The sequence below is a fragment of the Anser cygnoides genome, chromosome Z, assembly GCF_040182565.1.
Source record: "Anser cygnoides isolate HZ-2024a breed goose chromosome Z, Taihu_goose_T2T_genome, whole genome shotgun sequence".
NCBI classification, from domain to species: Eukaryota; Metazoa; Chordata; class Aves; order Anseriformes; family Anatidae; genus Anser; species Anser cygnoides.
In genome coordinates, this window is record NC_089912.1 from 79,972,961 (window position 1) to 79,986,239 (window position 13,279).

The window sequence follows — 13,279 nt, forward strand, 5'->3', positions numbered from 1 at the left end:
CTTGAAGCCATTCCCTCTAATCCTATCACTATTTACCTGCAAGAAGAGGCCAAACCCCAGCTCCCCACACCTTCATGGCAATGCATCACCCCCGTCTCACATGGCCATTCTGTGTTGTCAGGTCTGAGCAATTCCAGGCTGACGTGTTTCAAACAAGACACAACCTGCAATGATTTTGCTACGGACAATTTACACATTGGACTTTCCAAATCTGCTTCTTACATGCACCATTTAGAAATATTTCGAGGCACACCATATGTCAGTTACTGTGCTGCAAAGCATTGACGTAATTCTGAAAAAAAAAAAAAAGATACAATGATGAAAGGTTTCCATGAAAACTCCACCCAAAGCAGCTGTTATGAGTGGGGAAATTATTCATGCCAGCTCAGTCTTTTAACACATAATACATTTTGCATTCTCAACATGATATACATAAATCCTGACAACTTGCTGCTGAATATCCCTATTCCCAGCTAGCTTCTTTCCTAATGTGCATTTTCTTGAGCATCTCACCTTTATTCACAGAAAAGTAAAACATTACCACCAAGCTTTCTGGAGTAATTTGGTAATGTGCAACTGCAATTGCTATAATTGCATGTGGATATGACTAAGTCAAAGCAAAACAGCAATTTGTACACACTTGCAGCAATTATGTATAATCGTTATGTAATTTAAGATAGCCTTTATTATCTTTCCCTGTTTTCTATATTTTTTCTTAATTAGGGTATTTTTTTGGTTTTGTTTTTGTTTATTTGAATATTCCGTGATGGAATATAATTTAGAAATTAATCGGAATGCTTATTTTATCATCAAGTTCAGTGTTAGCATGAGTCACAATCATAATTTGGACTATATAGGGGTTTATAGGACTTTATGGGGTTTGTATATATATGGCATAAGGTTTCCTGCCATATATATATATATTTTTTATATATTTATATATATTATATATAATATATAAATACATATTTATATATTTTATGTATATACATATATAATATATATATATTTTTGTATCTGCAGCTCTCCCTGTGGCCTGCCCACACACCAGCTTGACCCTGGCAGTGACCATGGCAATAGCACTGGCCCAGCTGCTGCAGACATGGAAGGCAAGGCTGAGGCAGAGAAAACGCTCCTCTGATTTTCAAGATGATCACTGGGTTACGTACAAGAGTGCAGCTGCAAATACTGCAAGAACAACAATATTTCAGTATCTTTACTAATAATTCTGTATCTTGAATGCCCGGCCCCGCTCCCTACAAGATGGCCGCCACCGCTGAGGAGACCGCCGGGGGGGGTTGGGAACGGGGCGGGGCGAACACCCCTCAGGGCGATCGCGGGGCTACCGGGGAAGAGGGAGAGGTGGGGAGCGGGGTGGCAGCACCATGGGGGAGCAGATGTGGGACAGCGACAGCGACGAGACCGTGGTGGAGGGCTCTGTGGCGGAGAGCGATGTGGAGGAAGAGGAGTTCCACAGGAGGAGATGGTAGCGTTCAGGCGGGCGTGGAGCGGGAGGAGCCGCGGGCCCGGCGCGGGGGGTCTGAGGGAGGCCCGCGCCCCGCGCCGCCCTGAGGCGAGGAGCGCCCAAACCCTCGCCGAAATCCTGGAGAGCAAAGCATCTCTCACACAACAAACACCTCCACTGTTTTTCACGAATGTGAAAAATATACATACATCTTGCAGGCCGCCGGTTTTGTACCACTGCTCTCCACAGAGCAATGTTTTAAGTCAGTGAGGTGAAACATTCCCAGAATCCTGCTCAGAGAAAATAAAAATGAAGTGCCATCAAATAAGATTGTTGGTAATGTTGGTTCTCTGCAGTTTTAATGCCATTTTTATGACATTTTTTCCGTATTCTTTAAAACATTGCAAAGAGCTGAAACTGCCACATAGCTGCACTTTTTATTTGTACTTAAATCTCAATATTGACTGTTAATATATGAGAGTGATGTACTTCCCTACCTAAGGCTTAAAATGCAGAGTAACAGTACAATGCATATATATCATCATGGTTTGGGAGTGCTTTACAACTGGTATTTTTGTTACACAGTACTCATCTAGGTTTGCAACATCCTTGCAAAGTAAGCTAATGAGGCTTGCCTAAACTGCTCATTGATCTTATGGGAATGGAAAGAGGGTGGTCCAAATGTTTGATGTCTCTTTTTTCTTTTCTTTTCTTTTTTCTTTTCTTTTCTTTTCTTTTCTTTTCTTTTTTTTCTTTTCTTTTCTTTTCTTTTCTTTTCTTTTCTTTTCTTTTCTTTTCTTTTCTTTTCTTTTCTTTTCTTTTCTTTTCTTTTCTTTTCTTTTCTTTTCTTTTCTTTTCTTTTCTTTTCTTTTCTTTTCTTTTCTTTTCTTTTCTTTTCTTTTCTTTTCTTTTCTTTTCTTTTCTTTTCTTTTCTTTTCTTTTCTTTTCTTTTCTTTTCTTTTCTTTTCTTTTCTTTTCTTTTCTTTTCTTTTCTTTTCTTTTCTTTTTTCTTCTTTCATAAAAGGTTATCTGTATTCAATAAGGACATGGATTTAACAACAGAAATAAAAAATAATGGAGGTAGGACAGTCTCTTCTCAGTCTTGAGTTTATTCAGTGAACTGTTTCTGTGGATGTTGCCAGAGTCCGCAATACTGAAATATAAATGTTGCATTCTTTTGAAATGCAAGTGATCTTTAACTAAACCCATGTTTTTAACTGGTAGTTTACAATAAATAAATAAATAAATAAATAATCAGATTTTGAAAAATCATTTTGCTCTTAATTTCACCATTCCATGTACTATAAGTGAGAATGCCTTGCTTAGTAAGTGCATGAAGGATATCCTTTAAATTTAGATACATTTATGTGCATTGTATTTGAACAGAAGGAAATAAATGGAATATATACATCCACGTAAACTTATGTGAAACTACAGTAGCGTATATTATTAGAAAAAGTTTTAAATTTGTTAAATAGATCCATTCTCTTCAAATACTCAAGTGCATTATTCTAAGTGCATTATTAACTATATTAAACATAAATGTGTGCACATGCAGTTAAAACCTTAAAATGTCCTTCGAGAACTCTGTTGAAAGAGGTTGCATGAACAGGTATCTGGTAGTTACATAACAATTTTACTGTAACGTTCTTGGCTTTTTAACACAATTCATTTCTTTTCCTTAATGTTTTGTTCTGGCAATAAAGAGACTGCCTACTCTTTAAGTGACACAAGATGTTCTTCAGGATTCTTTTTGTTCATTTTTTTTTGCCAATTTGAAAACCTGATTGGATTCAAATCTACCATTTTTTTAAATCAAACTAGTCTGAGTTAGTGTACATTTTATATACAGTCCATTGAAATCTGTGGAATTTTTTCCTATTGCTGCCATTTCCTGATGCTGAACCTTTTGAAGTTGCTAAGTAGTTTTGTCTGAGGAGAGAAGCATTTGAACATATGCTTTTGACCTTACCTATGGTTATCCACAGAAATAAGAACTTGGCAACATTCAACTTAGGTGGTTTAAAGTGTGTTCTTTTGACTTGTTCTTCAGTTTGTGGTGGGAGTGGCTATTTACCTGAGGGTTGGGGTTTCTTTTTCTGTTTCTATGAATGTGACACCTTAAAGTATTTTTAGCATTTTGCCTGTGGTACTTTATATTCGGTAACTTGGAGTTATTATTTCATTATTCATATATTTGTGCATACTTGTCTAGTAGCAATTTGGTGATTAGATGCATATCATAAACACTAATTTCAAGAGTATTTTCTTCATGTCAGTGTTGTAGTTTTGTAGCCTAAGGCTCCAGCCCTGGGGGTTTCTCTTTTGTTTCTCTTTTTATTTATTTATTTTTCTCCAGAGTTCTCCCTCCATATAGTCACCTTGAAAAGTACTGTATATGGAAGTGTACATATTTTTACTCAGATGGTTTTATTCATCTCTCCTATGTTGTAGTTCAAAAATCTAGTTAGATAGACCGATAAACCATTCAAGTCTATTGCATATTAGAGATTTTGATACACGTAGAAATTTATGGAACCATAAGACAACAAAACTGCCTTTTAATACTGTATTTTGCCACTGTACTTATTTTTTTTTCTAGGAGTTTCCTCTCCAGAAATCCATTTTATGCATATAGCTCACGATCATATGTATGGACTAAAGGTAAAACAGGTACAAATATGTACAGAAATGATACATCTCCTTCTATGCATATCTAGCTATTAATAATTAATAAAATCACCGAGCCTGCCATTCTTTTTGTGCAAAACAGATTGGTGGCTTGCAGCTGAAATTTATTTTATGGGAAAAAAAGTTGTCACTTGTGTAGCACATTTTCTCCGGGAAATCAAAGTCTCTTCCTTGGTACTTCATGAGTTTATAGCCTTTCAAATTTGAACCTTTTAGTATGTTCCCTTCAGGTGTGAAAGATAACTATCTGGGTTGATCAGAATACACCCTTGGTTACTCATAACCGAGCTGTGATCCAGCAATGGGACAATTGTTTCGTTATAAAAGAACAAGATAATAGTCTGAAAAGCAGAATAAAATCTCTGTTTATGTGGCGATAGGGCTATTATTCTAATCTATGTGTAATTCTGGGTTCCCTAATCTGCTAATTAGCCTAATTTTTAATGTATTTGGCACAGTCCATAGCCAGCCTATTAAATTCTGTTCTGTTGAGCAATCAGCTTTCCACCCTTATATGGCATCCTTGTGTAATTAGAAACAGGTTCCTATTCTTTAACAGAAATTCTTTTTAAACCTGTGACTATTATGCTATATAGAGTATTATAGTTCAAAAAAAATAGTTTATATTGTATACTTACCCCAGTACAAGAGGAGTTTAAAAAAAAGATTAAACTGTTCCCTAAATTACAATGGCTATACTGAAAAGACACTCCTTCTACTGAAGTGAATGTTATTAATAGAGGGCTACAGTATAGCAAATAAATTTGGTCAGCTGTCAGCAAAGGAAACACTGAACAAAATTGAAAAGATGTTATTTCAAAGGCTTCTCTCCCTAAATTTATTTTACTGCTAGGGTTGTTTTGACTGAGGTTTATTCAAGGACAGAGGGAAGGAGAAGTGTGCCCACTTGCTTATTACTTTGCTCCTCTGGGAGCTGATCTGACCATACGCTGCCTGAATTAAGTCTTTGGCTTTGTGACTGTCACCAGAGTAGCCAGTCGGCAATCCCAATAAGGGATTCTTCCAAGTCTAAGATGGACAAACCTCCTTTCCCCAAAAAGAAGAGTCAGAAAAGCAAAGAACCGTCAAATACTTTAGCAAATAGTTGGGTTAATTCTCACTTTTTTTTTTTTTTTAGTGAGATTTATATAGTATGCCACTGGCAGCTTGATCATCCACAGCATGGTGTCAATTTCAAATTTAAACGGTTACTGAAGGCTGTGAAGAACTGTGTTGGGCTCTCGTCCTTGCTTCTTGTGTATGTAGACTGCACCAGTGTGGCTTTTCAGCCACTCCAAGAGCCAACATGGAATGTGGTTACACCAAAGCCTTTCCTTTAGCTGCATCCTTTGAAATGGTTTATGTGAATACCGCATCTTGATGTGATGTGCAGCCAGAGGGTTGTGTGAGGCCATGAGTTTCTTCAGGAAACGCAGTGCCTGTTCCTGTTGTTCTGAAGAGCCTTGGCTTGTTGTGCACTAGATGTGGGTTCGCAACAGCTTGGGATGTGGAGTCCTGTCTTTGATTCTGCCGTGTAAGAGATTGTCATTAAGACTTTTCTTCAACCAGAGATTTTGTACCCTTCAGGTCCTTTCCACCAGACAAGTCGTTTCCATTATCTATTAAAACCCTATTCCATAGGTTGTTCAGGCAGGCCCCATGATTCACGTTTGTTGGTTGTTTTTTTTTTCTTTCCCAGTTCGGTGAAGTGCACCTAAAATTATTAGGTGGCACTTAAAATTTTTAAACTTCAGTATTTTTTTTTTTTTTTGGAACACCTCCAGAATCCCTTGAAATGACTGTATAAATAAAAGCTCAGATGGGAGGAATCAGTTGAGTTTTGCAAGAATTTCCTTACCACAAGCAATACAGCAGGACAGAAAGCTGTTCCCAGTACATGCAGTCTGTGGCCACAAATACTGTGTGTGTAACTTTTATGATCTGAGAAAACCTCTCAACAAGACTTTTGCTATGAGTGATACACTGATTTGGCCTAGAATCTAATTTTTTAGCAGGTTATGTAACTCCTCCTTCATCTGAGATACAAAGGTAGTCCACTGAGCTTTAAGTGACTTTCTGAGCAATGTTACCCAAGCAAAGAGATTTACTAGTTCTACTGCTATCCTCCAGACCTCACTTGGTCTCTGGATAATGTTCTGTGTAAATACCCAGGCTGATTTGTACTAAGGATATATTTAGCAAAGTCAATAACTTTCTGCCAGCTATCCCATTGCCATATTTTGGGACTAGATCAGTCAATAATTATTGCATGAGCTGTTTCTAAAAGATCTGTTCTGTTCTTTGGAACCTTTCAATAGTCATTCCTGCTGGATGATCACAACCTGTTACTTTTCAGGTCTCTGCTAAAATGGTTGTGATTATTGTGTAACTAGTACCTAGTGCAAGCTGAGTAACTCATCATTTTGTGTCCACACAAAGATGTTCTTTCCCAGAGTTTTCATAGTCCTGTGAATGTTCTCAACTATATGCCAATAATTTGCTTGAAATCGTAGCCAGTAATACTCAATCTTCACCTCATCTAGAACTCTTCTCCAATTCACTTGCTTGTATTCATCTTCCCTAAGTTGCGTTGGACTTTGTGTAAAGCCTTCATTTTCAAAACTTGAGATTTCTCTCTCCTCAAAGTACAGTCAGAGGCACAAAAAGCATCCAAGCTCCTTTTACTAAAGAACTTGACTTTGCCCCCTTCTCTGACTTTAGCTCTTTTCTTATCTGTATGCTCTTTCCTGTGTTTTTGTGCAGTGGTCCTGACTTCTTGTACCACTTAGAGCTTCCTGATGTGCAGGTCTTGTCATCTGAGAAGTTCCTTAATTCTTCCTTTTCCAGGGATATTCAGAGCTGAGTAATAAACTTCACAATATCTGAAACAGCTAGTTTAATTAGAAGAAGGAATTGTTCCAAAAAACAAAGGTTAAAATTGGGAGTTCAAATATAAATATCATGTAGTTTAGCCTTCTGATGTATGAAACAGCCAAAGTTCAAAGTAATCATACAGTAATTGCATAGGTGTTTTCCTCCTGTGTGAGTTTTCATTCATAATCTTGATTTTGTTTTAACATTTCTTTAAATAATGCAAAAAAAAAAAAAGATTAAAGAGAAATGGCTTTTTTATCGTATTAGTAAGGTATGTAAAGACCTGATCCAAAAAATCAATTACAGAAGGAAAAAGATAAGCATATAGCAATGCTGAGAAAGTTAATAATGAAGTACTTTGTTTACTAAGTTGCTAAAACACTTTTCTGTTGTTGTTGTCCAGATACCTCAAGAGAGATATGCACCTGACCAGTCTCAGTCCCTACTGCAGTGAGTATAGTACATCACACAGGAATTCCAGTCAGGCATACTGTAACTAAACCATTCCCATATACCTCAATTTGTATGTTATTTTATTCCCAGTGTCTTACTGTGAAGCAGTTTTCTTGTTTGCTTAATGAAGGATATATTCATGTCAGAGGTAATCCTGTGTCCCATATCGGTCAAACTGTACCCATGTTTGTCTGTATTAATGGCATTGCCTTTAATGGTATTAATATATAAGCAGTTAGACAAGTGGGAAAAAAAAGTAATTAAAAAAATTATTGGACCTTTTGGTCTTAGAAATTATGGAAGGATTTCAGTAGAGGGTGGATTTGTAACAGAAGGGTGGATTTATAACAGAAGTACAGAAATAAGTAATACAAAATTGGAAGGGGCCTTTTTAATTTGGAGAATGAGTGTACAAGCAGAGGTAGCTCAATTCAGGAGATCTGGAAGTCTTAACTACTGCATGCCCTTGTAAGCTGGAGAAGTATGCCTCTGAAATAACTTCAATTGTTCCTAATAAATAATTGTAAATACAAAACTGCATGTATTAATTTACTGTGGAAATTTTCTTAAGCTGAGACGATTACAATTCTTTCTGAATAGGACCTGTTATTTTATTATTTAATTCTAGGAGCTGGATAAACTATCCATTGCTTACTGAAAATATTTCTAAACCTGCTTTCTCACTAAATTCTGCAGTAGAGGGACAGCAAAATAATTCTTTAGGTATGTTGTACACTGTATGAAACTGCAAGTTGCTCTAGGTATAGCAAAATCATTTGAGAAGCTGAAGATGAGTATCCATATAGATTGATTTAGTCTGAATATATGTGACCTTTTCAACTGTTGCTTAGTTTTCATAGTTGCCTGTTAGTACTCTGTTAGGACTGTTTGAAAAAATAAAAAAAAAATCCTAAGCCAGTGGTATATTTCCAGCTTAAAATTACTTTATTGTTATGGAATTTTTTGGCAAAAGTTACAGGTCACATGGTTGTCAAATACCATATAGATGCGTAAGGTAAACATGGATGTGAGTAACAGACACTGAGGGTTCCTGCATGTTTCTTATTAGTGTTCTCAAGAATAAAAGACATCTCTAAGAAAGGAGGCTTAAAAATGATACCAGTCCTTCCCCAGATCTGATCTGTCTCTCATCTTTCTGCTGCTACTTCATCTGTACTTCTTTTTTTTCTGTGTGCTCCCAGTTACACAGTACTGCCCCATCTGTTTTGTTGCTCCTCCTCAGCAAATTTTTGCTAACCAAAGCCCATTCACTTTATTTGTGATTAATTTTCACTAAACCGAGTGTAAGGTCATCTTCCCAGGGAGTTGCATGAGTATCAAAACAGAGTGATGTGAGGAGGGGATGTGGGACTAGCCCCTTTCAGAGGTGGTGTTTTTTTGTACTGTATTACTTGTATTGTCTAATTGCATTGTAATTATAGAGGGTGGGGAGGATGTCTCATCCTCTGTAGTGGGTGGCAATTTCATCTGCTGGTAGTCTTTGGAAGCACAGGCCTCTAAACCACGGTTAAGAAAAGTGACAAAGTACCGCTGGAACATAATTGGAATATAACAAGGGGTCTAGCAGAGTCTAACTAGAAAACTTATTGTCAGTTAGAAAATATGAACATAGTCATTTTTAAGAATGTTTGAGACTTAATCAGAGGGTGCAGTCTCATTTCATTAGAAATCATGAAAACTTCCAGGGGTGAAATTCAGTGGTAGTACAACTGAAATATTTGTTTACTCTCCTAAATTTAGATACCAAGGTGATTGGATTTCAGAGAGATTCAGAAGGAAAGGTTAGTGTATTTCTACAACTTAATATATAGAAAATTTCATTTAATTGAATTACCATTGGAAAATATTTTACTGAAAATTACCAGATTCTCTCATTTTTAAAAGTAGGTACATAGCTATTGAAACCAACACTGAGCACATGAGGTGTAAACATCTTGAGGGCTAACCTAGGCTTTATTCAGTTACCTGCTTTTTGAGTAGGAGCTACAGGTAATACGTTTACAGGGCATAAGCAGTAACAGTGAAGCATGACAAAATTGTCCCGACACAGAATCTATAAGGCAGTGGCTTAAACTGAAGTGGTGAAGACTTCTAGTGGCTTAAAACCTGTTCCCCACCAATGAAAGTTATGGAAAAGGCATTAGGAAGGTGTCTGTGGAGGAACAAAGTATCTGTAACTGTCCTGTTTGGAAGCTGTGATTCATTCACGTTTGGACAGAAATAGGTAGTACCAGTCTCTTTGTCTCCTTGCTATTCCCAAAGCTGCTCACGAATTACAGATTTCACTGCTGATCGTGTAGAAGTGAAGGAACAGCTTTGGAGCTACCTTTTCCACCATTTGTCTGCTGCTTTCTCAGAGATTTTGAATCAGGGATAATTCCATTCCTATGTAAGCCCATCTAATTGGGTGTTGCAAGGTGTTGCATGTTTTCCTTGTAACATGTTTTTGCTGCTTCTGTGCCAGCACTAGTACTTGTTTGACCCCTATCATGAAGCAGGGTTTGGGGAACAACTCTCAGATGTTGTTCATCAATTTTTTAAAGTTGTCTTAGTTGTTTTAGCCAGGTTACCTTTTCAAGCCAAGCTCCACAGAAGATTAGAAAAGTGCCAATACAGTGCTAGAGAGAATGTGGAAATGCGTAGCTGCCAGCAAACAAAAGGCTGGGATTGTAGCAAGACTAATTTAAATAAGCTTAATGCAACCTAAATATTATGAATGTAACTCACATGTAATGCTGATTATTTTAAAAACTACCTGCTTGTAGGCAATGTTGTTGCTCATAAAACAAAGAAAACCTTGGAGGGAAGAGGGAATTCCCACCATCTTTCAGAAACTGTAACAAAAATTTCAACTATATATCAGTGAAACACCCAACCCACAAATATCTAGAACAAGAGCTGAGTCTGCTACCACTGACATAAACATCCAGTGGTCAAATGTGCCTTTGTTACCCCTCCTCTCCTCCTTTTCCTTCTAGCACAGTCCAGTCATGTTTTTTGTGGTGATTAAGTCCAAGCTGTAATGAAGGACTTGAGCATATTTATCTCCATCCAGCAGAGGGAGTGCTGGCAGCGTTTCATAAAGGGTTTCTTGACCTTTGTATGGTATGTCTTTATGCTGTTGTCTACAGCCATGATTTTACTTGTATCTGTTCTGCTACCTCCGCATGGTTATCTCCTTCTATTGCCCTTCTGAGGCACAGTGTCATCTTTGTGCTTTTTGATTTTTAGTCTCAGTTCACTGCTGACCGGTTCATGGCTCTCAGGCCTATGGATGCTGGACAAGGTAACTCTCATTGAAATTAGTTTCTGCAGGAAAAAAATAACTGCTATTACCAACTCCTATTGCAATGTCATGGACCATCATGAGAATTTCTGCAGCTCTGTTAACATCAGCTGCATGGGTTGTAGAGAAACAAGAGGATCTTGGTGCGTACATGGAATGCTTGCTGCCATCTGCAGCTTCTTAGGAAAACTCCCATTAACTCACAGAAAGATACTGGTTTCAGAATTTCTTCCTGAAAAATATACGACTATCAATATGCAACTATAATAGTGGGTATGGTAAATGAATTTTTAATTAATTGCGCGGAATGGAACAAAAATAGAACCTAAATACCTTGAAATAAATGCCTGTAGAGAATAGCTAGATCAAGTGTATTGAGAAGACCTCCACAGACGGTATTTCAGGTGCCTGGAGTAGGAAGGTTGGAATTTATCACTATGGTGAATTATACTTTTTCCATATTGGCTTATGTTGGCGCTGCCAAGATCTGAGAGCTGCAGGGAAGCATATTGTGAGAGGAACCGATGACCATCACAGCTTCTGTGTACTGGTTTGAAGAAAGGGCAGGACAGACACCTTGACAACCAGCAGTGAGTCATTGGGCATGTTGGGTTTTTTTACATAGTCCTGGAAATACAAGAGAAAGTCAATAATGAACACAATCTCTAGAAATCATGACAGCATAAATTGAGTCTTACTGTGTTTTGTTGATTTTGATAAAATAGCTGCTTTGATTTGTGTTCTGGTTTGTCTGTCAGTAGTGGGGCCAGTACCGTTCAAAGTCTTCGTGGATGACCTGGACAATGGAACAGCATGAACCCTCAGAAAGTTAACAGGTTGTGCTAGGAGGAGTGACTGACACGTTGGATAGCTGTGTTGCCAATAGGAGGGACATGGACAGGCTAGTCGGAGAGGAGTCCCATGAATTTCAGCAAGGGAAATTGCAAAGTCCTTTATCTGCAGAGCTATAACCGCATGCACCAGGACATATTGGGGACCAACTGGCTGAAAAGCAGCTCTGCAGTGAAGGACCTCATGTTCCTGTGGACAACAAGCTGACCACATTCTAGCGATGCACACTTCTGGCAAAGAAGGTGAACAATATCCTGAGCTGCACTAGGAGGAGAATTGCCAGCAGGTCTGCCAGGGGGTCCTTCCCCTCTGTTCAGCACTGATGAAGCCGCAGCCAGAGTCCTGTGTCCCATGCTGGATCCTCACTACAAGAAAGACAGGCGCATACTGGAGGGAGGCCAGCACAGGGCCACAAAGGTGGTTCATGGACACGATTTCACATGAGGACAGGCTGAGAGATCAGGGACTCCTCAGCCTGGAGAAGAGAAAGATTGGGGAATCTTATCAATGTGTATAAACAAGTGGTAGGAATGAAGATGACTGAGCCAGACTTGTCAGTAGTCTGTATTTCTCAGTCTCTGTAGTTCCCCCACTGTTAGCTCAAGAGGTGATGGACACAAATGAAAACCAAAGATATTCCATCTGAGCACAAGAAGACACTTTTTTACTTTAAAGATGGTCACAAACTGGAACAGGTTGCTGAGAGAGGTTGTGGAGTCTGTATATGTGGAGGTACTCAAAACCTGACTGGATGTGGTGCTGGGCAAACTGCCGCAGCTAACACTGCTTGAGCAGTGAAGTTGGATTAGATGATCACAAAGGCTTCCCTTCCAACCTCAACCATTCTCTGATTCTCTTTGTGTACCTCTCATGTCCCAGTTTATTGCTATTGTGTTCAGCTCAGCACTCTCCCAAAAGCTGCAAGTGTTGATCCTTCTGAAGCCTTAACTCTTTTATAGTGATTCTCTTGTATGTGTGTTTTGAAGGACTGAACTCTGCTATTATTTGACGTGGGGCTAGCAGAAATAGGAGTCCACTTCATATGTCTGCTGCACCCTCATTACTTACACTTCTGCGCTATTCAGTCCATTTCCATCTTTTGTAACATTTCCAAGACACGATCTGTAGCGCCAAATAGCCACCAATTTATCAGTAACTTTTTAATTGTTCTCAAACGTGTAGAAAAATCCTTGTATCTCAAGATTCACAAAAGCGATTTGAATGCACTGCCATCTGCTGGAAGTAACGTGTCTCATACAAGCTTGTTCATACAGTTCACGGAGAGTTAGACATATAAGGCTTGGCTAAATCTGGCTTTGAGGCTTTTAACCCACAGTTTCTATATCTGCAGTCAAGGTTTCTTAGATGAGGCCTTGATTTCAGTGTCCTTCTGCTTCCTCCTGTGCAAGGTTCTGAATCAGCTGAGGCTGGATTTGAATGTGGCCATGCTCAGCTGTTAGCCAGTGTGTGCTTCCTGGGTAAGATGGGGTGACGAGATTCTGGGTTAATGCTGTAAGGTCAAGAGGATTTGTGCCTGGATTAAGGCACACTGTAATTTGGATTTGTACCAGAAGTAAATGAGACATGAGGGTAGTGGGATTTGAACCAAGGCTTTCAAAGTACCACGGATGTGTTCA

At 38.5% G+C, this 13,279-nt stretch overlaps 1 protein-coding gene across 15 annotated transcripts in view; it reads left to right on the plus strand.

Annotated features, from left to right (window-relative positions):
* Nucleotides 1-1,239: 1,239 nt before the first annotated feature.
* Nucleotides 1,240-13,279, plus strand: part of ANKRD31 (ankyrin repeat domain 31) — a 66,659-nt gene continuing 54,619 nt past the window's right edge. For 4 of the 15 annotated variants that reach the window (XR_010827782.1, XM_048049882.2, XM_066988400.1 and 1 more), the window contains exons 1-5: nucleotides 1,240-1,486; nucleotides 4,068-4,138; nucleotides 7,434-7,480; nucleotides 8,112-8,206; nucleotides 9,245-9,285. Coding sequence is in view for 13 of the 15 variants with exons in the window: in XM_048049882.2 (XP_047905839.2) it covers nucleotides 1,240-1,486; nucleotides 4,068-4,138; nucleotides 7,434-7,480; nucleotides 8,112-8,206; nucleotides 9,245-9,285 (501 nt within the window). In the remaining 2 variants the exon portion in view is untranslated. The other 11 variants (XM_013192100.3, XM_048049878.2, XM_048049883.2 and 8 more) reach the window with 11 other exon arrangements.